This window comes from Rhamphochromis longiceps, linkage group LG22 (genome assembly GCF_057381845.1).
Source record: "Rhamphochromis longiceps isolate RC_006_pf linkage group LG22, R_longiceps_female_GT1.1, whole genome shotgun sequence".
In the NCBI taxonomy this organism is placed as follows: Eukaryota; Metazoa; Chordata; class Actinopteri; order Cichliformes; family Cichlidae; genus Rhamphochromis; species Rhamphochromis longiceps.
In genome coordinates this window covers 15,539,286-15,564,078 of record NC_140577.1, presented here as the reverse complement: position 1 = coordinate 15,564,078, position 24,793 = coordinate 15,539,286, and the positions used below count along the sequence as shown (strand labels likewise).

The following is a 24,793-nucleotide window of genomic DNA, read 5'->3' as shown; positions in this document are numbered from 1 at the left end:
TAGAGAAAAAAAACAAAACATTTGTCATGACTAACACCATTTCACCCTTTTTTTCAGCTGGCCACGAAGCAGGCACTTGATGTTTATGCTGCACTTCTCAAGTCTGCTAGATCGGTATTATATAACACAGGATGATGGGATAATGCGAGAATGATGCATTTAAAAAAGCTGGAGCTGGGGGGGGGATGACTCATCGCTGGAAACTAATTCTCAAAATCACCATTCAGATGTGTTTGTATGAAAAATGATTCAAATATTTGCACTTTTTGTTCTTTTAAGGTCACCATACATTTAAAAAAAATCCATACACACAGATTTCTGTACTGTGTTTATGGACACAAAACTGGTAATACAGATTACTTGCTCAAAATTAATACACAGTCCAAATCAGAGTTTTCCTGGCTCAGAATTCATTGTTAGAAGTGAATACTGGTGATTACAAAGGCATAACACACCTGGTAATCAATTTAATAGTCACATTCCTTATCAAAACACTCATTTAGTGAGTTGAAGGCAAGCAAGAGCCAATACCTTTTTTCAAATGGTAAGAATCAGCGAGTACTCCAAAGCGGACCAGAGGGTATCCTCTGTGTGGAGTGTTGACTGCTGCATCAATCCAATTGGCATCTGGTGGGTTTAAATTATAGAAAGCAATGCTGGTACTCTCAAATCTCATTCAGTACTTAAAAGCTCAAAACTAAGATGAAGTGGTGGTGACGCTTGAATGGTGAAGCTGTCATACAAAGAATCTTAAAAGGCTTTGCAGCCAAAGCCGGTCGGAGCGGGCACGCTCCGTTTTGCGTAACTATTTTTAAATCCAGTAGCACTGCAACCACGTAAGCTAGCGCAATAATTTTCTTTGCATATGAAACCAGAGGAGTTGCACTTACATCTTATGCCATCAGCTTGTCCTAGGTCACAGTTTCCTTCCACATATGGCTTTGCAAAAATTGCATAAAAAGCACTTGCAGCAACAAAAACATAATATTCCAGAAACACGCTTTGCCGATCCGATCAGCTGTTCGTAACACTTCCTATGTCCATCAGCCCGAACTATCGCATGTCCACCATGACCCGCCGAAGCCGGAAGTGACGTCATTTTGCAGAAATGTAGTTTTTTACCATCAGGGCCTTATGAGCCTGTACTGGTGTTTTTAAAAGTTATGTTTGACTTTATGACTTTCTGTGTCATTTCTGGTATGGTTAGGACTCATATTGCACAGCTGGAAATAGTTTATTTTGATGCACATGCTGTTTTTTTTTGCAAATTTGCACTATAATATTTATTTTCCATCTCATGAAGCCAAGAAGATAATTCAGTACAGTTTTTTTCTTCTGTGTTGTGGTAATTCTATTTGGAAAAAAACACATATTCATATTTTCAATATTAGTCAGACAGTTGAAACAATATGATTTATTCATCAGTCTTATCCACCAAAAAGAAGAAACTCATCAACACTGCCGAAAGTAATGAACTTCAGTGACATTCAATTTTTAATCCATAGAGTTTAAGGTTTAATGTGATTGTCCCACCCTTTGCAGGTATAACATCTTCAACTCATGGATTTTCACAAGGTGTAGGACTGTATTTATGGGAACTTTTGACCATTTTTCCAAAGGTGTATTACTGAGGCTAGACACTGATGTTGGCAAAAGGCCTGGCTTGCAATCTGTGCTCTAATTCATCAAAAGATGTTCTGTCATGTTGAGGTCAGGACTCTGTACAAGCCAGTCAAGTTCTTCCACACCAAACTCACTCATCCATGTCTTTATGGACCTTGCTTTTTGCACTGATACAATCATGTTGCAAGAGAAAAAGGGCCAACTGTTCCCACAAAATTGGGAGCATGAAATAGTCCAAAATGAGGAATGTTTGAGGCACATTGATCTTTCAGAAGCAACTTTTTCTGCCAATCAAACTAGGAAGGGTTATGAGGGCATTTCCAAATGATTTGAAGTCTATCATTCCACAATGAGAAAGATTACTGAGAAGTAGAAAACATTGCAGATAACTGCCAATCTTCTTGGGAGTGACTGTCCCAGCAAATTCACCCCAAGGTCAGATTGTGCAGCGCTCAGAGAAATTGCCAAAAATGTAAAGCATAGACTTTACAGGCCTAGGATGGTAAATCTTAAAGTTCGTGAGAGAACAATTAGAAAAAGACTGAACACACCCTCTTAGATGAACCTTGGCTAGATGTAGAACAAGCACTCTGCAATAATCTAGAGATCTCAGACCTACCATTTATCAGCTCAAACATCCAACGACATGAATGCTTTAAAAGCATCAACATCAGCTCTTCTCTGACAGCATGGTGGGAGTTTCTAAAATTGACGGCGTCTTCATTAATCCCATGCAAACGTACACCTATCTGGAACAACCCTGACATATTACAAAACAATAATATGATAAACTTTTCAGATTGGAGTGATAAAGGAATCAAATATTTAGAACATATACTAGAAGGAACAGAATTTATTTCATTTGACGGACTAGTTACACAATATGGGATCAACAAGAAAAGATTTTTAGAATATCAACAAATTAAATCCATAGTAAAAAAGAAATTTAAACCGGGTCAAGTTGAACTACAAACACCACCAAGTGTGGTTCAATTTCTTACTCTTAAACCCCCCAAATTACTATCCAAAATATACAGAATGCTTTCTAAAACAGATGAATCAATATCACTTCCTATTGCAAAATGGGAAGCGGATTTATCAGTTAACTTAGACCTAAACTTCTGGTCTCAGATTTGCTTAAAAACCTTTCATCTAATTAGAAATCCCAGTCTTCAATTAATTCAATACAAAATATTACATAGAGTGCACTATACAGGTCATCGGATGTTCAAGATGGGCTTTACGTCTACCAACAACTGCTCACACTGCCAAACCAATTCACCGGACAATTATATCCACGCTCTTTGGTTCTGTCCACCAGTTCAGAAGTTTTGGCGCGAGATATGTGAAGACTTATCGAAGTGTCTGAAATGTAACATTCCAACTTCCCCCTTAGTGTGTTTGTTGGGCAGCTTAGATAATGTCACTTCAGAAAAGAATATAGCCCATATGGTTTTCACTGCCCTATGCATAGCCAAGAAAACAGTCCTCATGAACTGGAAAAATAAAAATAATCTTAATTCTAACCAATATAGAAATTATCTATTAGACTACATTAGTCTTGATACAGCCTCTGCCACCACATCAGATCAATTGCTCTGGGCTCCTTTGATCAGCTCCATCACCTAGTGGGGGTGGGGGGTCATAGTTTGGTCCCGCCTTCACTGTTGTGATTGGTGTGGGGGTAGGGACAGGCTTAGGGCGTCGGGGGGTTCCCCGGAGGCATCTTCCTTGGGGGGCTCAACCCGGGGTAGCGGTCATGTCCGGTTAGGGGCTCTGTTGGCTCTCAGGTGACTGTTTCCTCGCGGCTGCGTGCAGCGGGGCTAGGGGAGGGTCTGTGCTGACGGACGTGGGTTACTGACCTGGTAGCCTGGCTGCCCCTGGGTGGGTCCGGGATGGGCGTGAGGTTCTGGGGGCGCTCCATCTCTGGGCTGGGACCCGGACCGGGCCTCGGGGGCTTGGGTCCTGGTTGGTGTGTTGCCGGGGTTGTGGGCGGGTGGGTGCATGGGGGCCCGGCCCTGGAGCAGGGTGCCGCCGGTGCATCGAGCCACCTGGGAGGCTCTTCAACTGGTGGGGGAGATTGTCACATCTTGCAGGAGCTTTCCTCTCCTCAGGAGCTCCCTCTGCAGGAGGGGGAGATACAGGAGAGGTGGAGGAAGATCTCAGCCTGGGTGTTTATTGTCTTATGTAGTCTGGAAGATGAGTGGATGGTGGGGTGGGTGCAGTTTTCTCTGTGGTGGGGTTGGGTGGACTGTCCCGGGCTCTGTGGGGCCGGGCGGCGCTGCTGCACTGGGCCCCGGTCTGGATGGGCCTGGGCCCCCTTTCCCTGGCGGGTCGCGGAGTGTGGGGGTGCCTACTGGGGTCAGCGGGGGAGCTGGCCCCAGGGAGGGGTCACTTGCCCCTCCCTTCCTTCCCTCCCCATCTCCAGCTGCCTCCCTCTTCCCGCTCCACCACAACCACCCACACATGCAGGGCCTTGGAGTAGGGGTATGTCACCAGGGTGCAGAGGAGGCTACCCCCCCCCTCTGTCCCCTTCTGGCTGCCTCTGCCTCAATTTTATCCCACAACTTAGACATTCACATTACTCACACTCTCATTACACATACATATAGGATCTTGGGGGTGGGCACGATACACGGAGTCCAAAGTACCATCAGGGTGTACACCCCACCCCTGGCATCGTTGCCCACCTCTCAATTTTAAATACACATAGACATTGAGGGCTAGCAGGAGGGACCATGCGCTTACCTGCTGCTCTCTGGCAGGTAGCTCCAAGCCCTCCTGGGTTTTAAATGCACCTTAAAACACACATTCATCAACATTACAATGAGCGGGTGGAGGGAGGTTCGGAGTCTTCTCTCACCCCCGTTCTCTGCGACCTGCTGGAGCAGGGGGGCTAGGAGGAGGAGTTGGCCGTCCGACTGCGGTCTGGAGTGTGGAGCCTTCCTGCTGCTGCGGAGTCGGGGCGGTCTGCCTCCCCCCACCGCAGGGAAAAGGGAAACACCACCTGGGTCTGGGTGCAGTTCCCCCCTCCAGGGGCGGGGGCACCTAGACCCGGTTTGTAGAGTACGCTTGGGGAGTGTGATCGTGTGTACAACGTCTCTTTATGTCTGTCTCCACGTTGGTTGAGTGTGGAGTAAGTGCATATGAGAGCATGAGGGTGGGAATGGATGTTTGTATCTGTGTGTGCCTGTATGTCTGTGTCTATATGTCAGGTTGGGTGTCAGGCGCCACCTCTCTGGGGACATCTCAGGCCCTCCAAGGTTTGGAGGCCTATCTCCCCCTACCACCACTTCCCCTGCCAGTGGCGGACTCCCTCAGACATCGGTGCGTTGGTGGTTCTTTGTGTCCGGGGGTGGGCGTCCAGGTACACACCGGCTCACTCCTTGGCGGCCGCTTATCAGGGCCTGGAGCCTGGGGCTCGCTCGGGCCACTTCGGAGGTGGGGTGCCCCCGGCCTCTCGGCCTGGGGCTCGGTCACTCAGGTGCAGCTGGCTGCCGGCGGAGCTCACGGGCGCGTCACTGCAACTCCCCCTGGCTTCTGCTCCGCGGCTGCTGAGTGAGCCCTCATCTGGGACTCTCCTCAGCTCTTTCCGGGACAGTGGCGCAGCTGCCCCTCTGTTGGTCTTCCTTGGTCTCTTGTGTTCTGGGGCCTCTGGATGTCTGGAGTTTTGATCTCCTCCACACCTGCTTCATGCCCTGGAGGACGGGGCTGTGGCCCCCCCCCCCCCACACCCTCTAGCAGATTATTACATGAAGGAACCTTTTAAAAAACAAAAAACAAGCGCGTCCATGCTCACAGGTGTACACACGGGTGATCACACCCACAAACTACACCCTTTTTGGCTCCTACCTCAAAGCACACTGTGTTCTGTTGATCTTATGTGCTGCACAATAATGTTTAACATTTAGTATTTACTGTCATATTCCCATATATCATTGTGATGTTGTTTATTCTATTACTCTTGTTCTCTTCTGCTTGCTTTCTTTTTTCTTTCTCAGCAGGTGACCCAGGTGATTGATATATGCATTTTTTTTCTCTGCCCGTTCTGTTGGTTTTTGTCTTTTGCCCTTCTCCCCCGTCCCTCTTCTCAGCTGTTTCTCTTTCCCTCTTTCTTTCTCCCCTTCTTTCCCCCAGTCAAGTCTGTCCCGTATTCAGTAAGTGAAAATAAAATAAACAATAAAAGGTGAATCAAATGGACCATTACGGCAAGGCTGGGATGGTCAGTTTGGTAAAGTAAATCCGTTGGGCATCTTTCTTTGCCTTTAGACAACAATTCTGATGGCAAAAGAGCCAAACGGGACAGGCCAAAAAAGAAAAAAAAAAAAAAAAGAAAAAAAAAAGAAAAAAAAAAAAGAAAAAGACTGAACAAATATGGCTTGTTTGGAAGTTAGAAAGCCTTTCTCTAGAAAGAAAACGGCAGCACCGCTTAGGTTTGCAAAGTTGCACACAGCATATCAGCACAAACTCCTCATCAACTGTCAAGCACCGCGGTGTAGGGGTGATGATTTCAGCTTGTTTTGCAGCCACAGGACTTGAGGACCTTGCAATCATTGAGCACAAATTCCTTGGTATACCAAATTATCAAGAGTTAAACGTGAGACCATCTATCTGACAGCTAAAGCTCTGCCAAAACCAGGTTATGAACAACACAATGATCCCAAGCACAGCACCAAATCTACAGCATAACTGAAAATGAAAAGAATCAATACATTGCAATGGCTCAGTTAGCGTCCAGATCGCAACATGGATGAAATGCCGGGGTGGGACCTTAACACTGTGTGCTTTCTTTTTACCATGACTGTGTATCAATTGCCCTACTGAAACAAATACATAAATATGCCAATACATTATATCCTCAACCCAATTTTCACTGTTATGCCGATGACACCCAGCTCTACCTTTCTTCTAAACCCAATTCATCCCTCTCACCTACCTCCCTCTCAAACTGTCTTATTGAAATTAGATCCTGGTTCTCCTCCAATTTTCTCAAACTTAACAGTAAGTAAAACTGAAGTTTCACTTGTTGGTACACCATCTATCTTAACCAAATCCCACAGTTTTTCCATTAACATGTTAAGAGTTTGGGTGTCATACTTGATAATACTCTTTCATTCCAGTCTCACATTAATTACATAACCCGGTCTGCTTACTTCCACTTACGTAATATTAACCGACTCCGTCCCTTACTTACTCCCCATGCTGCTGCCATCATTGTCCATAGTCTTATTACGTCCCGTATTGATTACTGTACCGGTAATTCCCTCCTATTTGGTCTCCCTAAAAGGTCCCTTCATAAACTCCAACTTTTTCAAAATTCTGCAGCTCGGGTCATAACTTGCACTCTGTTAAGAGCTCATATTACCCCAGTTCTTCAGCAGCTTCACTGGTTGTCCATAGAAGCCAGGATAAATTTTAAAATCTTACTTCTAACATACAAGTGTATCCATAAATCTGATCCTTCATATTTGTGTGACCTGCTCCATATCACCACTGTTTCCCGCCCTCTCAGATCATCAGCTGCTATTCATCTTACTGTTCCGTCCTCACACCTTATTACTATGGGGAACAGAGCTTTCAGTCGCTCTGCTCCTCGGCTCTGGAGCTCTCTTCCTCCTGCACTAAGAAAATCTGACTCCCTTTCCGTATTTAAGACACAGCTCAAAACACATCTGTTTAAACTGGCTTATTCGCTTTAATGCTGATTTTATCGGTTGTCAAGCTCTGTTTTGTAATTTTAACTTATTTTATGTAGTTTATGACTCCTGTTCCTTTTATTTATTTTGTTTTTTGTAAGGTGACCTTGGGTTTCTGAAAGGCGCCCTCAAATTAAATGCATTATTACTATTATTATTAACCCTCACTGACACCTCATTATGGACTGTGAAGACAGATACACAGCATAAGCTCATGATAAATGTATATAGAATAGAATAGAATAGAATTCAACTTTATTGTCATTGCACATGCACAGGTACAGGGCAACGAAATGCAGTTTGCATCCATCCAGAAGTGCTTTAGTGATATAGATATATTACAATATATATTAGCAATAATATAGATATGTGAGTATATTACAGAAATGGGTCTATTATGGTATGTTATAATGTACACGGTATGAAGTATGTTGTGAATATTCTATAACTATAAGTATGTACAGGCTGTAGTGAGTACAAGCTATGTACAGGATATGAATATGAAAAACTATACAGAATATGAAATGAAATAAATAACTTTACAGAATCTGGGATATACAGCTATACAGAAATGGGAACTATGCAAGTTGTAAACAGTTGTAGGATTAAAGATTATCGAATGTACAGAATGATTATTTACACAGAGCTATACAGTAGTGCAGTTAAGATAAGTGAGGGTGTAGATAGTTTCTACAGAGGCTATATAAAGTGCTAGTGGTTGTGAGTGGTGGTTCAGTCCATGTTATTATTGTGTTTGAGGGTACAGTTGTCCATTGTGGGTGTGTGTATGTTCAGTCCATGAGTTAACGTGGGTCAGATGTCAGGAGGCAGAGTTCAGGAGTCTGACAGCTGTGGGGAAGAAGCTGTTCCGGTACCTGGTGGTCTTAGTCCGGAGGCTCCTGTGGCGCCTCCCAGAGGGCAGGAGGGTGAAGAGTCCATGTGATGGGTGACTGGGGTCTTTGATGATTTTCCCAGCCCTTTTCAGACACCGCTTCCTGTAGATGTCTTTTATGGCAGGAAGTGGTGCTCCGGCGATGCGCTGGGCAGTTTTCACGACCCTCTGCAACGCCTTCCGGTCCGAGGCAGAGCAGTTCCCGTACCAGACTGTTATACAGTTGGTCAGGATGCTCTCGATGGTGCAACGATAGAAGTTCACCAGGATGTCTGAGGACAGGTGGTTCTTCCTCAGAGTCCTCAAGAAGAAGAGGCGCTGGTGAGCCTTCTTGACCAGCTTGGAGCAGTTGGTCGTCCAGGTGAGATCCTCGGAGATGTGGACTCCCAGGAACTTGAAGCTGCTCACACGCTCCACAGCCGTCCCCTTAATGTGGCTGGGTGGATGTGGGTCAGCATTCCTCCTGTAGTCCACGATGAGCTCCTTGGTCTTCTCGGTGTTAAGCAGCAGGTTGTTTCTGTCGCACCACTCAGCCAGACGATCCACCTCCTCCCTGTAGGCGGCCTCATCGTTGTCACTGATGAGGCCAATCACCGTGGTGTCATCTGCAAACTTAATGATGGTGTTGGAACCATCAGCAGGTCTGCAGTCGTGGGTGAAGAGGGAGTAGAGGAAAGGGCTCATCACACAGCCTTGTGGTACACCGGTGTTCATTGTGATGGTAGATGAGCAGCGGTTATCCAGCCGGACATGTTGGGGGCGGTTGGTCAGGAAGTCCAGTAACCATTTGCAGATGAGGGAACTGATACCCAGGTCTGTCAGTTTCCTGATGAGTTGTGAGGGGTGGATTGTATTGAATGCTGAACTGAAGTCTATAAACAGCATTCTGGCGTAGGTGTTGTTGTTGTCCAGGTGTGAGAGGACAGAGTGCATTGCGATGGAGACTGCATCCTCTGTGCTCCTGTTCCGGCGGTATGCGAATTGGTGGGGGTCCAGGGTGGGGGGGAGACAGGATTTGAAGTGTGCTAGGACCAGTCGCTCTAAGCACTTAGTGATGATGGGGGTGAGTGCTACTGGGCGGTAGTCATTGAGGCAAGATGGGTTGGAGTTTTTGGGTATCGGGACGATGGAGGTGGATTTGAAGCAGGCCGGTACCACAGCGTGGGCCAAGGACAGATTGAATATGTCTGTGAGCACTCCTGCAAGCTCCCCAGAACACGCTCTGAGAACACGCCCGGGGATGCCATCAGGGCCTGCAGCCTTGTGGACATTGATCCTGCTCAGCACCGCTCCTACATCGGTGGGGGAGAGAGTCATAGGTTGGTGGTCTGGCGTCATGTCTGCTTTGGTTGTGGTTGTGGGGTTCCCTCGCTCAAAACGAGCATAAAAGTTGTTGAGCTCGTTGAGGAAGGAGACATCAGAGGATGCGGGGGAGGGTTTGGTGGTCCTGTAGTCTGTGATGGTCTGGAGTCCTTGCCACATGCGTCGGGGGTTGGAGTTGGAGAAGTGTTCTTCTACCTTCTTTTTGTAATGGTGTTTGGCTTTTTTGATGCCCTTCTTTAGATTAGCCCTGGCTGTACTGTAGGCGTGTGCATCTCCTGACCTAAAGGCAGTGTTGCGGGCCTTCAGGAAGAGACGAACATCCCGGTTCATCCAAGGCTTCTGGTTGGGGTACATGGTGATCCGTTTCTGGGTGGTGACACTGTCTGTGGTTTTGGAGATGTAATCCAGTACAGATGAGGCGTACTGGTCCAGGTCTGTGTGGGTGAACATATTCCAGTCTGTGTTTTTAAATCTGTCCTGGAGCACTGCGTCTGTCCCCTCTGGCCACACTTTAATTGTCCTCACAGCAGGTTTCACACGTTGGATGAGTGGTGAATACCGAGGTGTGAGAAACAGGGAGAGATGGTCCGATTGTCCAATGTGGGGGAGGGGTGTGGCTTTGTAGGCTCCAGCCAGGTTGGAATACACATGGTCTAAAGTCTTGTCTCCTCTGGTGTGGCAGGAGACATGTTGGTGGAATCTGGGGAGGACTGTCTTTAAGTTGGTGTGGTTGAAGTCGCCAGCAACAATAAAAGCAGCCTCGGGGTGTTTATTCTGGTGTTTGTTAATGGCTGCAGAAAGTTCTTTCATGGCCAACCTAGCATTAGCGTCGGGGGGTATATACACGGCAGTGAGTATGATAGAAGTGAGTTCTCTGGGGAGATAATAAGGTCTGCATTTGACCATTAAAAACTCCGCATTAGGTGAGCAGTGACTCTCAGTAGTAGTGGAGTTCATACACCAAGCATTGTTAATATAAATGCACAAACCTCCACCTCTGGTCTTGCCGGAGTCATCTGCTAGCCTGTCGGCTCGGTGTGTGTGGCGTCCTGCTAACTCGATAGCATTGTCCAGGCAGCTGTTGTTCAGCCATGTTTCGGTGAAAAACATGACATTTGAGTCCATAATCCGTCTGTTGTTAGTGATGGAGAGCCGTATCTCATCCATTTTGTTTGCCAGAGAACGGACATTGGCGAGAAAAATATATCCACAGAGCAGACAGGAACTCATTGAAACGTTAATGTGAACAATGTCGATAATGTCGCAATGCTGCCTTAAATCAATAGCTGTGACATGCCATAGTTTATAATTGACTGAAAGACTGGTGTAAAGTCAGGCTTAACTTCTAAATGTGGGGGACATAACTGCGTTCTCACTGTCATGCTGCAGGGACTCACAAAAAGCAAGGTGAGGTTAGGTAAATCATAAAATTTTAGGTTGAACACTTGGTTTAAGGTTAGAGTATAGTAAACTGGAGTAATGGTTAGTGTCAGTCTCCAGGGGTTTATGTAAGTAAATACAACGTCCAATAGTGGTGTGAAGTGATGGGAACTCAGCTGTGTGTGTGAGTTTGTACGTGTGTGTGATTTGTATGCTCTGCAGTAGGAGTGGAGTCAAAGTGTTCCCAGGTCGGTGACCTTGGCTTTAATAATAGATGAATGGTGACAAGAAAAAGAGAGGGACACAGGCAGAGACCACGAGAAAGAGAAAAGCAGAAACACAGAGATAGACAGGGAGGGAATGAGTGCAAAAGAAAAAAAGATGCAGGGCTGGTCATTTGACAGACAACAGAGCAGAGAAGGGGTGTCTGATACAGGAAATGGGAGAAGCAAAAAGAGCAGAAAGGAGGAGAAGCAGGGAAACTAAACAACAGTGCATTAGAGAACAACTGACAGAGAAAATGTTGTGATTTCAAAAAGAAGGGAATGAGAGGATGGTGGATAGATAGATGGCTAATAAGGAAAAATGAGACAGAGGGAAAAGGGGAAGAGAGGGAGAATGTGAGGAGCGAGAGGGGTGAGTGACTTGCTGGTAGAGCTTCGTTGGCTTACTGATGGAGGACCTGTCTGACACACACACACACACACACACACACACACTAACAGAAACCCACATACACGCATTGTTAGTGTGGCTTTACAGAAAGGCTGGAGTTACTGATAATGTTTATATTTCATAGCCAAGGTCTACGGGATATGTCTATGTACTCTACAAACACACACACAGTGTGCCCCTTTTTTTTTCTTTTTTTTTTTACATCTCAGGCAAGTACCCACCTTTATATTAAATCTTGTGGGTGATGGAGCCGGCACTCTGAGACAAACACATTTATCTTGTACTGAGAATTGGCGCTTTTCATGGTTTGGGGGTTTGAGCAAAAAAAAGAAAGAAAAAAAAGTAATATTTAAAGTACTTTTTTGTAGGTTTTGACAATCTAAGAATGTCAAACACATTTACATAAGTATGATGTAGATGTAATTAAAGGGGGCACACTTAAAAGTCTAATAACAGTACAGTAGATGTTGAGCAGCAAGCAGTCCTTTCTTACATAATATGCTGAGGATTCCTTAAATTGTACATTTATGCTATTTTTTTAAGCTGAACTATAAAAAGTAAACTTGGCATCACTCCCTGGTAAGCAAACAAAGTGACTAAATAGCTAACATAGTTTAACAAAGACACCCCCCCCCCCCCCCCCCCAAAAAAAAAAGAAAAAAAGAAAAAAACCCTCAAATATTTAAGGAAAAATCCTTCAAACTAAAAATTATATCATTTATTAGGCAAATAACAAACTGAATTTGTGTTTTATACCCAAATTTGAGCTCACACACTGGACTTCAATGAGAAGTCCGAAATTAATCAAGCATAACACTCAACCACTAAAACCAATTTTTGTGTTAAGGACTGCAAGTAAATAACTGTAATTTGGCATCTCAATCAAAAAAAATAATAACGAGCTTCATTTTTCTTTTTTTTTCAGCTTTTTAATAAAACAGTAAATTTTAAACTTGATGGATAACAGCATTAATTATATTTTAGCATTAAAAATACTACCTTGATTAAAGAGCTTGTGCACACTGGTGAATTAGCCAATACAGAAACATAAAAATGATTTTGATAATTATGAGGAATTTTAATTGGAGTAGCAGTGTCATAAACCTTACACCGGGTGGTATGGTCCCCACAGCGCACACAGTCTCTTATTGCTTTTCAAAGAACATAAAAGCCAACATAGCTGTGATAAGGTCATTGTGACACAAAATAACAAAACCTTATAACATCAAAATACAAATGCATGGCTTTTGACAGTGAATACGCTCTAACAACACTGCATTGGTCTTCCACGTATTGTGCAGAATAATCTTGCTGTGTACTACTGGGTACAGATTAAGAAAGAAAATCCAGCTCTCATGCCAATGCAATGAAGCAATATTATAAGCATGGGTGCATTTAGATGGTGGCTCTCTCCATTAGCTTTTCTATTGATCTCTATGGTGAAATCACTCAGGAGAAATTAATGGGCATATGCACAATTATCATTGAGACAGGAACCTTATGTCCTTCATAAAGGTGATATGATTTCAAGTTAGTTTTTAAACTTTTTAATATTACCTGCGCATTGTATTATTTGCTTAAAAAATTGCCACCAATACATTTGTTATTTGCAGAGTTACTTTAAGAAAGACAGATCTGCAGTATTTCATTATTTTCTATTTTAATCATTTTGATGTTATGTCTTTTTAATCACTGTGTTTTCAGTATATCATTTGAACTTCACAATGAAACTCAAGGAGCATAAAGGGCAGAGATATATCAAAACAAGTGTCATTGTCACACCCCTTTTGGAACTTGCTGCATTACCAGACTCAGCACTGTGACCTCATTATGACAATAAATCCGCAGATGATGACACCTAAATGAGGTACACAAAGTTCATTTCTGCAGCAAAGCTCCCCTCTCTATGTTTCATGTACTGTGATCAAATGAAAACTACATCCATCACACAGGAAACTTTGGAAAGGTTAATATTTTTAGTTTGGCAGGAGCTGATTCGACAGAACAGAAAAACACTTTGTTCCTAACTGATATTAAGAAGAAGGTCATGCGTTGCTAGACAAGCATTTATTTTTAAAGCAGATCAATGCATCTACAAAGATGTTCTGTTTGATCAAGATAAGTCATCGCTTAAAGGGATTAACAATGAGACATCTCAAGAAGCCAAACTTTTCAACTTTTTTGGAATTTTGACAGAAATAAAATTTCCACTGCACAGCGTAGTGAAAAATGAAGACAAAACTCCCACAGAAATCTAACCTGATATCATCCCGGGATGTTTGAAGCATCAGGATCATCCTCAGACTATAATACCCTCAAAACTTGGATGATAATGTTGAGAGCTAAGACGCACTCAGACTACTTTTGAAGCCATCCACAAATACACAAGTCATCTGTCGACTGATTTAAGATCCCCTCATTAGGTATTTGTTAGCTTATCAAAACACAAGCTGCTGAGCAGTAAAACCCCTGGGTGTACTGAATGAGTGAGAAATTCTAGGATTTATTGCCAATGAATTTAAATTTCAATTGCAAAATAAACTGTTATTCCTTTGTTCAGTCATACAAGTCAAGATTGAACACATAAGACACATAAGAACCGTTAGTTAGTGCCTAGAAAAGCAAAAATAAAATGCATTTAAAATTAAGTGGAAACCTATAAGAACAAAATCCAAGTACATTAGATGTGTATATCAAATAAGTAGAATCAGACAGATATAGACAGGTAATCTAACAGTAATAGAGTCGATGCAAGTGATGAGATATCAAAATTACTTGCAAAGTCACACTGTGTTACATGCAACATATCCAATGCAAAATGCTATTGAGCCATAAAAAGAGCAATGCCAGGGCAAAATGTACAACCCACAGATTTATAATGGTTACTAGTTTATCAACTTGATATCATCTTCATATTTTTTTAATGTGACCAACAACATGTGATTAAAGAGGGTGCCACCCTGTGTTTTACTGTTTGATGTGGAGCAGGTGTGCTCAACATTACCAATATAAAATAAATCGGTAAAAACTGAGGGTTTTTTTTGCCATCTCATCCTTGGTATACAAACACATAGTCTGACAAGTTTGAAAATGTCTTCACAAGTTATTTAAAGGCATCTAATTCACACAATTTCCTTCTCTTTTTCTCTCCTACAAAAACAAACACATGCTCATTACTTACCTTTATAGTTGATTTTAAAGCCGATAGAGCCGACACTCTCATCTGACTGTAGGTGGAGCCACATCTGGTGAGTCATGCTGACTATCAGGTCAGGAACAAAGCTACCTGATAGGCTGGAGCACAAAACGCACTGCTATTAAATCACTGTCACCATAATTACTACTATAAGTAGTAAAGCGCTATATAAATACAGGCCATTTACCATTTACCATTTATAAAAAAGTATCATTTTCATCATTGCAATCATAGCTATAATCAAATTCTCAAGTGATTCTCTGAACAAATTGTTGGAACATACTGCACTGGAGCTCAGTGCTTTGCTTTGGTTTTGCAGAATCCTGCCTGAGTATGGCAAATTGCTTTGAGTACTCTGATGCTATGCAACCTTTTTTCAGAGTGCCAGTCCTGTTTATAATCAAAAGCTAACAGTGACCATCTACAAAGTGAACCATAATCACCCACTTTGTAAAAGGTCTGGCACTGTTATCTTTGTGGGCACTACATTTTACAAATTCAAGAACAGTGGTAGATAATGCTGATTTCTGTTATATAATCAAATTATTTTATGCCAAAGAGATAGACCTTTCTGAGTTAGGTGGACGCTGACGCTTTGCATCAAGCCCAGAATAAAAAATGACAAAGCAAAAGACAAAAAGTACCTTTCTCATTGATTATTCTCATAGAGCACTGCTGCTTATCTGCACAGCTGGTCTCTGTATCGCTACATATCAGTGACATTTACTTATAATATAGATATATTGTAGAAAGATTTCAAAGATGTTTTATCTTTAGCTAGTAAAATGGGAACTAGGTGCAGTGATTTATTGAAACATGTGCAAACATACATGGGAATGCAGTACACAAGGTACAAACAGAAAGCAAATATTTGGCATGAGCAACTTTATTGCTCAGCAAAGCCTGAACTGTCTTAGCCAAGCTTTCATGTAATTTCTTCAGGGATAGCTTCAGAAAGCCTGGACGACCACTGTTCACTTAAAATTACAAAAAAGTACTGTAATATACACTGATCTCTGGATATGTCGAAAGCAAGTGCAAAAGTATGTCAGTTTATAGTATAATACTTACACCTGTAGAATAGTCGTAGGATCTCCTACCTCCCCTCCATCTCCAATAGTTAGCGTATCATAGGCAATCTCTAAGTCAAACTCTTCAAAGTTGATCTGGATGACCTAAAGTTGACATGCATGAAAAAAACAAGCATATTCACATTCATGTGAGTTATTATTCCAACACAAGTCAAGCAGTAATATATAACTTTATTTTTTAAAATCAGGGCTACTCAATCAACAATAAGAAGAAGAAAAAGAAGCAAAGTTCAGAAATCTCAGCACCCAGTAAGGAACGTGGTTATTGATTCCAGTTTGGAGGTCATCGCACTGAGCTGTGTTTCCTAAAATTTCAGTTTTATACCAGAAAAACCTTTGGCTCAAAAAATTCCACAATCATTTTGAAAATGGTGGATTTGATCTTGATCTGGTTATAATTGCATTAAAAAATGTAATCTACACTCTTGTAGTCCTAAAACTAGCGTGAGCTCAATCATGTTGCAAAAGGTTACATATTGTATCTTGTCATGTTAAGACTTTTACCTGTGATGACATTAAAGTCATCTCAGTCTCTGAGTTATACCTGAGCATACTGTACATGAATCATTAGAATTCATTCATGCATCACACAATGAGGCATGATTTCATTCAGTATCGCACAATGAGGAGGGAAGACTGCAAGTAACACCTCTGCTGTACACTTGAAGCAGTGAGTAGCAGCACACAGCTCAAAACTCTGATCGGGAATTATTAAACCAACACTTTCTGTTTCATCTAAGACCAGAGAGAAGCACATTTGGCAAAAGAGAAGAGAGAATGGGGGGAGGGTTGATAGAGAGAATGAAGAAGATGGAGGCAGATGGAAGAGGAGAGGACAGAGGAAGAGAGGAAATGGGGGTAATAATGAGCACATCTTTGATGCTAGCAAAGTACAGTGGTGGAATATTTCAAACTAAAATTCTGACTTGACCCTCAGGGGAAGACTGAAACCTCAGTCTGCCTCCGCCCTGCTCTTCTTCTCTCCTTATGAGGAATTTCCAGATTTCCAGAATGAATATTCTGCTGGAGCACTTCAAAGGCAACCAAATGCATCGCACAGATCTTATTTTCCTGTATGCTGGTATATTAGCACTAAGCATATTTGCATGCATATTGGCACGCTCAACAACTCTGTATATTTATTACGTTTAGCTAAGACGTCAATACAGTTCTCTTTTTCCCTTCACTACACAATTTAAGCACCAGAAACATGACACCACTACTGTGCATGCTGAATGGATACAGTTCATTTTTTATGCAACTTTAGCCTATGAATTTATGAAAAGGGAGAGAGCATAAACAGTGGCTATTCCTTTAGTGTCACCTGATTTGTTTTAGTTTATGGGGTTCATTTTTTTGCCATTTAATACTTGCTTTACCTCTTCTGCCACAAGCAAGTAAAGTTATCTTTTGACTGACAACAACTAATGTAGACATACCCAAATATACCAAAAAAACTGGGAAAGCGTAACAGCACCATCACCCGATTTCACCGGAAATGGAATAAACAAGAGTGTATACAAAGATGAAGCAACAATCTGCCCACTGCTCAAGGTGCTGACTCAGTCTTATCAGTATGTGAGGCAGCAGATTGGATTAAAGCATTACCTACAAACCTGTTAAAATCTCTCTGGAAAGCATGCACACAGACACACGGAAACAGACAGGCACAGGCTTTGTGGAGATTACTGTATCTATTGCTCTGATTACACAGTTGCCATATTCACACACACTTATCGCTGTATTCTCATGAACTCAAAGCAGGTTCTCAGCACAGCAGCAAATCTGAGAAGTAACAGCCGCATTTATATGACTGTTTTTACAGATTTTATAGAAAGACAACATCAGATCGTGCTTTTACAAGGATAATCATGATGATCACAATACTTAAAAGTCACGTTGTGCACTTTTAACATCGCAAATGGTTGCTGACATAGCTGAATGACTTTCCATAAGTGAAACACTGTTCAAGAGCTTACAAACTTTATGGAAAAAGGTTTTTTATTTCCTTTTTCCTTTGCACCTGCAATAACGTGTGGATGCCATTCTAGTGCAGTGTTGAAAGTATAGAGGATGGGCACTGGAGACGATTAATTTGACAGCAACAAGTACGGGTCTATCAAATGCAAATGGTGGAAAAATAATGGAAGCGCTTCATAGATATATTTTGAGTTAAATGATCAGAGATTACCAAAAGCTTTCCACAGCAGGTTTGAGATAAAAAGGAAAAATCTTGAAACTTACTAGGCACAGCAAAGAAACACATCCAAATGTGCATAGAGAATTCAAAGTGAGTGGGTTTCACTTGTTCAGTGCATGCCAGAAAGAAGTGAAAATGAAATCGTGGTTGCAGTGCTCCACACACAACATTCACAGATTGATAGCTCATGAAGTAAGCTGGGAGCAGTCATTACTGTATTGTCTTTCACGCTATATTTCTGTGTGTGTGTGCCTCCAATTTTTATAGTGCTTACAGTCAAAAAAAGTGAATGATGAGACTATACTACCAAATAATTGGTATAGTGAGTGGGTTTAAACAATCCTTCTATCCCAAGTAGGTGAAATAACTATGAATCGGGCCAACAAGCAGATACAAAAAGTTTGAAGGCTGAGGACAACAAGGGCATCGATATGCAGAAACACTAGAAATGATGCCTTTTGCTTAGTTTGCTGTAGGTAACAAAGCTTTGCTTCTGAAAATACCTCATTCTGAAATGGACTCTATAAGGAGTATTCCATTAGAGTTGTTCTGTCTTGTTGTATATGTCCTTTACAGAATGTCCTAATGACACATCAGCACAGTTCACACAGCATTAAACACAGCTAAGCCATAAGCACATTGCACTGAATCCATGCATGCACTTACGTTTATGCATCTATGAATGCTGCACTGAAGTCGGCTTCGACTGGAACCTCATTAGTGGGAATGTGAGGGTCAGTGTTTATGTGTGTGTTCCTTTTTACATTTAGTGTGCTCAGTTTGTGTTTATGATAGATGAAGCTGAAAACTCCACATATTTCCCCTCTCTTCTAATTGGTTGGTGTTCATGCAAACATCCATCTCTCTGTCGATCTCTTTTCACTAGCTATCTCTCCCGCTTTTCTCTTTCTCTCTCTCTCTACCACCCTCTCTATCTCTCTCTAATTGGCTGCTGCATGTCTTCCTTCTATCCGTCTATGGCCTCTAGCCAATGAGGCGACAGAATTGGATTTCTGCTTGATAAAGCACTTCCTTTGGTTGTCGTGGAGACAATGAGGTGAGCGAAGCTCCTCCCTACTTATACCATAAAAGATCTTAAGATACTTTGAAGATATAGTTACACTAGGAATATGTGAAACACCTGGTGAGTGACACAGCCGGTGATGTAAAGCGGGCATTGACAGGGCTGGGGGATAAAAGATTGTCTGTGACAGCATTACCATAAACCCCGATCAACACGCTCCCCTTGAATGTGCTTCTCCAGTATAAATCGTGCCATTGTGATGAGACCTGGGATGCAGCTGATGAAGACTGATGGTTAAAGTCCGAGACTACTCAGTGTTTTGCCCCTTACTTATACTTTTTTCAGCTTGGACTGCCAGGTGCATCCTTTCCAGATACCAACTCTGAACAGGAACTAGTGGGAAAGGCTGTGCCTGCCCCTTACTGTTGCTATGCAACTACTGAACTATAGAAAGCATTAGAATCACTGTTCTCCTATGATAAATGTTTAACATTTTTAACCTGAGCCCTTAAAAGTGCTATGCTGTTCATCCCGTCAGGAAGATGCAGAAGCATACCATTTCTTTAATGACAGAAAACCAGTGGAGTGTTTTCTTTTTCTCTTTGCCTACTAGCTTCAGTGTATGTCTGATTTTTTCTTAAGCCTGCAGGGCATTTCTGAATTTAATGCCTACAGTATTAATGGAAAATCTACCTAAAACAATTCCTTCCTGTCTTTGAATTGAATGCCCTTGCATGCACTACCTTTGTGTTTATCATAGGGGTGCTAACTAAATATTCATCATCGCAGCGCTGCAGTAGTCATCTTGTATCCATGTGTTATGCATTAGACTGTGCATGCAAATGTGAATCGGGCCACAGAAACCTAGCACACACTTTATAATGTAAAAGGCTACTGTTTTAGGTGTGTGTCCAGCTGTCATGAAAAGACTAAAAGATAGCTAAGCACCTACAGTATGTAAAGACTTTTATCCAATCTCCTGTATCATGACCAAACGATAGTAAGAAAGAAGTGTTTTGATTTGCTCATATCGCAGAACATGGAAATTCAAGGAGAAGGAGAAACCAAATGATGGAGAAAATACAGAAAAGGAGAAGAGAAGAGAAGAGAAGAAGTGAAGTGAAGTCTAGTAATGGGCATGCTGTCCTACCATCCCCAAGGTTAAATGAGAACAGGAGAGAATGAATTGGCTCTAAAGGCTCATTCTGCCAAAACTAAATGAAGCAATAACATCAGAGAGCTATAGAACCCCATTAACACTTAACCTGAGAGAGAGAGGGTGGTGTATAGGCAGAGAAGGATGGAGGGAATGGGGCTTGCAAAGATCGGGAGAGAAGAAGAGTGGGAGAGCTTTGGAAACTATGTCTCTTTACCTTCAGAGTATGAGAAGGCACCTCTGTGAGAATCTGTGTGAATTTGCGCAATGGAGAAAGAGATAGGAGGGAAACAGTGAAAAACAGATTTTTCCCCTCAAGTGCTCTCCTCACTCGCTGTATTCTCTCTTTCTCAGTAGTAATTTGATGGTTTCAGCTTGAGCTCTTTAATGAAGAATCTGGGTAATTCTGAGGACAGTGCCTCTGGGAGTCAAGGAGGAGGAGAGTGGGCAGTGTAAAAAAGAGACAAAGAGAAGGAAGAGGCAGGATGAATGAGAGAAAGAGTACAAGTTGAAACAGGCAGAGATGTATAGAAGTAATAAAAAAAAAAAAAGAGATCTTCTTGCTGTAGAGACAGGACTATTCCCTTGTTTGGAACGTGTTATGCAGGCTACACCCTCTTGCTCTTGTGATTCTCAGACTGCCTCTCTTTTAAGGAGTTTGGGGTTCTTTTGTTGCCTTCCCTCATACTGAGATCAACCTACTACTGTCCTGTTTGCTAAGTTGCCCCTCGTTGCCACATCAGCTCCCTAATTGAGAACAGATTTTTACTGCCAGTACACCAGATCATCACTGCTCCCATTCTGTCACAGTCATTTTTGCCCATTACCTGTTGTTTACCTGCCAGTTCCCAACTGTGTACTTGCCTCTGCCACCTGCCCAACATATGTAAGCCTGCTTTTGGACTGGTAAATTACCTTTTACTCAACGAGATGCTTCTCTGGATCTGCAATTTCCTGTTGTCACTAAACATCTGAAGCATGCAGAATGTGAATTCCTAAACCAACGGGAACTTATAAACACTAACTGAAATGTGCTCAACACCAACTGTGAGTGCAGCCTTAACTAGAGAAAGTGACTGCAGTAATTGCAGATCAATATCCTGTGCACTGTGGTAGTGTGTTTTACTTATTGTATTTTTTAACATAATGTTTAAAGTAGATTATTACCAACTTTCTTGACAGTGAGATACAGTATACACCCTTTTTTTGTGAAATACCAAAACATTATATTATAATATCTAAATCCAATAGTCAAGATGTGATTGAAGCAGAGACTTTCAGCTTTAATGGCCAAATGATATAATAATAATTATTCCATGACAAATTAAGCAGGTAAAAGATCTGAAGTTGAAATTGTATCTGTAGCTTTACACTGGAAGTCTTCGAACGAGCTCCAAAAAGATTTGGGGCCAAACAAACCCATCAGAGACAAAGGAAAAAAATGTAAGAAGTGGCCAAATTAACAGTCTAGTACATTTCTACAAAGAAGAAGTGCACCTGCCCATTCAGCAACATTCAAATCCCTGAAAGACCACAGAAGGCAACTAAAGTCAATGACTGTAGAATTCTCTAAGCCTGTCCTGGGCTGAAACCACCTCCCCCCAAAAACAACTTTAGACATGTGAAACCAAGATCACTCTGTAAACTGCATCTATGATTATAAAAAGAAAAAAATGGTGGAGAAGGAATGAAAACGCTAATAACAGAAACCACACAACAATACATGTCAAACATGGTGGAGGCTACATTATAGTATGGGCTTGCATAGCTGCTAATGATACATGCTACACTCTCTACTCTGATTCAGCCAAAATCTGCTGAACGGTCCAGACAGCGTTCCACAGTACTGACTCAAGAGCTTTCAAGGAAGAAGCTCTTGGGCTGATCTCAACCCGATAAAGCATGCTTTTCGGTTCTTAAATACAAAACTGAAGGCAGAGAGACCCACAGGCCCCATAAACCATAAGCAGCAGTGGAAGATTGCTGCAGTAAAGGTCTAGAAGAGCATCTTAGAGGAGGAAACATCACATTTGGTGAAGTTCATGGGCTGTAGGCTTCACACAGCCACTGACTAGCAATGATTTTAATCCAAGTATTAAAATAATCCTTATATTTTAAATTTTGCTAGTTTCTCCAATTAATTTTGAGCCTCTGAAAATAGGGGGCAATGTCTAATTTTGTAAGAACCCTTAAATTGAAGCCTGCTTTTATTTGGCAAAACAAATCTTCTAGACCTTGTTGTATTTTTTAAAAAATTCTAAATGCCTTTGAAATTGATCTACCGGATTAACCGATGCTATTATTTTTGTTTTTATTTTCAAAACATACTTCAGAGCGGTGACAATGAAAAGCAATGACAGTTATCTGATAGCATTAAAAAAAGTTTGACAAGATATTAATCCACAACCGAGAGTTTTTTTTCATATTAATAATTTGAATCCTATTAGCTTTACATGTCCACACAATTCACCAAGGCAGATGAAAAATAAATGAAGGTGAGAGAAGAGTTGTGGGCAGACAAGGATTTGTCAGTCTTTGCCAGGCCGATTTCTTTCTCTCTGGCTTTGCTATCTGGACCTAACAAGTCTCTACTGTATGTACTGTATTAGACAAATTCAAAGACAGGTAGGACCTGTGGTTGTATAAAGAAATATATATATATAAAGAAATATAACCTTAGATTTCAAAAACTATGGATAACTGGTAGACTGCAATATGAGGAAGTCAATTTCAGGCTCAGTTCATGTTTTAAAGTTGTTTTTGGGATGAGATACCAGCAGTTTGTACTATGATCTGAAGGCTCTTCAGCTTTAGAATCATTTAAATTGCTCTGCTATGCAGTATTGTTATACAGTATTTACCTATAATATTTAATATTCCTTGGGGCAAAAGGAAAACTTTTTTTTTTACCAGGAATGTGGTCTGTGTGGTATACGTCTCGATGCACAAACAAACATTGGGTTTGTTCTGAATGGATGTCTGTCTCTTCATGGCACGTACTGTATAAATATATAATCCCCTGAAGACCTCTGGTGTGATGTAGTGTCATAAAAAAAACATGTGTACCTTGTGGTTCTGTGTGGTCTGTGATTCAGTATGGCATATAGCAGATATGATGTAGTGGGATAAAAGATGTCATACATGTTTAGGATGGTGCATGGCTTGTACGTGATGTGGCGTGGAACACTACAATACATTACGAGGCACGGCCTGTGAAGTCCTTTGAGATAAAGGGCTACAAAATGTTTTTCTGCTTCATCTCGTCTTCATTTAGGTTTATGTGTTTGGCAATATCCATTATCATTTATCAGACAATAGATATACAGTAATTTTCACCCCTCTAACATGTGTCGCACATTTACACACACACACCTGAAACACAAAGGGTCCAAATGGCCTTAGTGTTGTAGCCTTCAACTGTCACCTACACAGTATAGCCTTCAACAGAGAATGTATTGCTTTAGACCATAAACCAGAGGCCTTGGGCAGTGACAGAGAGCACTGTGTGTGAGAGCAGGGGGGAGAGAGAGAGACAGAAAGGTTCTGAGCACCAACAAAGTGACTGCGTGTGTGTGTGTGTGTGTCTGTCTCAAAAACAATATGCAGTGTGTGTTTGAGCAGTTATATATGTAAGTGTGTGTGTGCACACGCTTGTATGTGCTTGTTCGTCCCTATTGTGCTGACGCAGGTGTTGCCATTGACGACAGAGTGGTCACAACAGAGCCCCGAGTCGAATAAGGGTGCGTGTCTGAATACCAATCAGATTTCTCGTGGGACATAAAGCGGCCAATGGCAGATATCCATCTAACCTCCAACCTATCGTCTGCCCCTTTGCGGGATTAACCAATCACACAGAATCAAATGCGGACATGCTTTGACTGGCATATAATTTACAACACCTCCTACGTGAATTATTATCAACCCATTTCAATTATGCAAAAATGCTTCTTAACCAACTTTGTAAATGCTTGTAAGAACTGCTGATTTATATCAATTAAAATTAAAGCGAATGCATGAAATTCAAATGGAGCGAAACCTTCAAGCTGGTTCAGGAAGGAAACTTGGGCTGTGCTGCTAGGCCGCAACACTCCACATACTTCTGCATAGCGCTAATTCTTTACAGTAAGGCAGAATTTCAGCTCACATGCACTTATCACTCCTGGCTGTGTTGGTGCTGCTGTTGCTTGTTTAACATTTCATAAGCCCCCATTACACCAAACCTGGAGGTTTCAAGTTCCACTTTTGTAACTTGACGGGTTTTCCCCAATTTTAGCTTGGGTATGCAGAGAGAAAAACAGCATCAATACTAAGTATTGCTTCTTCACATAATAATAATGTATTGCAAGTGTGCTTGCTGATTTAAACTGCTTTATAATGAACTCTACAATTAGAAAGTAGGAACTATTTTACTTATTACTTGTTCTATAACTACATGTACAGGCAATATGTCTCTATGGTTAAAGTGAGTTTGTGTATTACCAGTGATGCACTTTGATATATGTGTTTTGGAATTAATTGATCTCTCTTCACACTAAAT

The 24,793-nt window shown here is 41.8% G+C and overlaps 1 protein-coding gene across 1 annotated transcript in view; it reads right to left on the bottom strand.

The window, feature by feature from the left end:
- csmd3b (CUB and Sushi multiple domains 3b) overlaps window positions 1-24,793 on the bottom strand; it is a 417,790-nt gene that overhangs the window by 108,539 nt on the left and 284,458 nt on the right. Inside the window, exons 11-12 of the mRNA XM_085395224.1 lie at window positions 15,857-15,960; window positions 14,771-14,883 (exon numbers count right to left, since the gene is read on the bottom strand). Of these exons, the coding sequence (XP_085251350.1) occupies window positions 14,771-14,883; window positions 15,857-15,960 (217 nt within the window). The remainder of the gene's footprint in view (window positions 1-14,770; window positions 14,884-15,856; window positions 15,961-24,793) is intronic.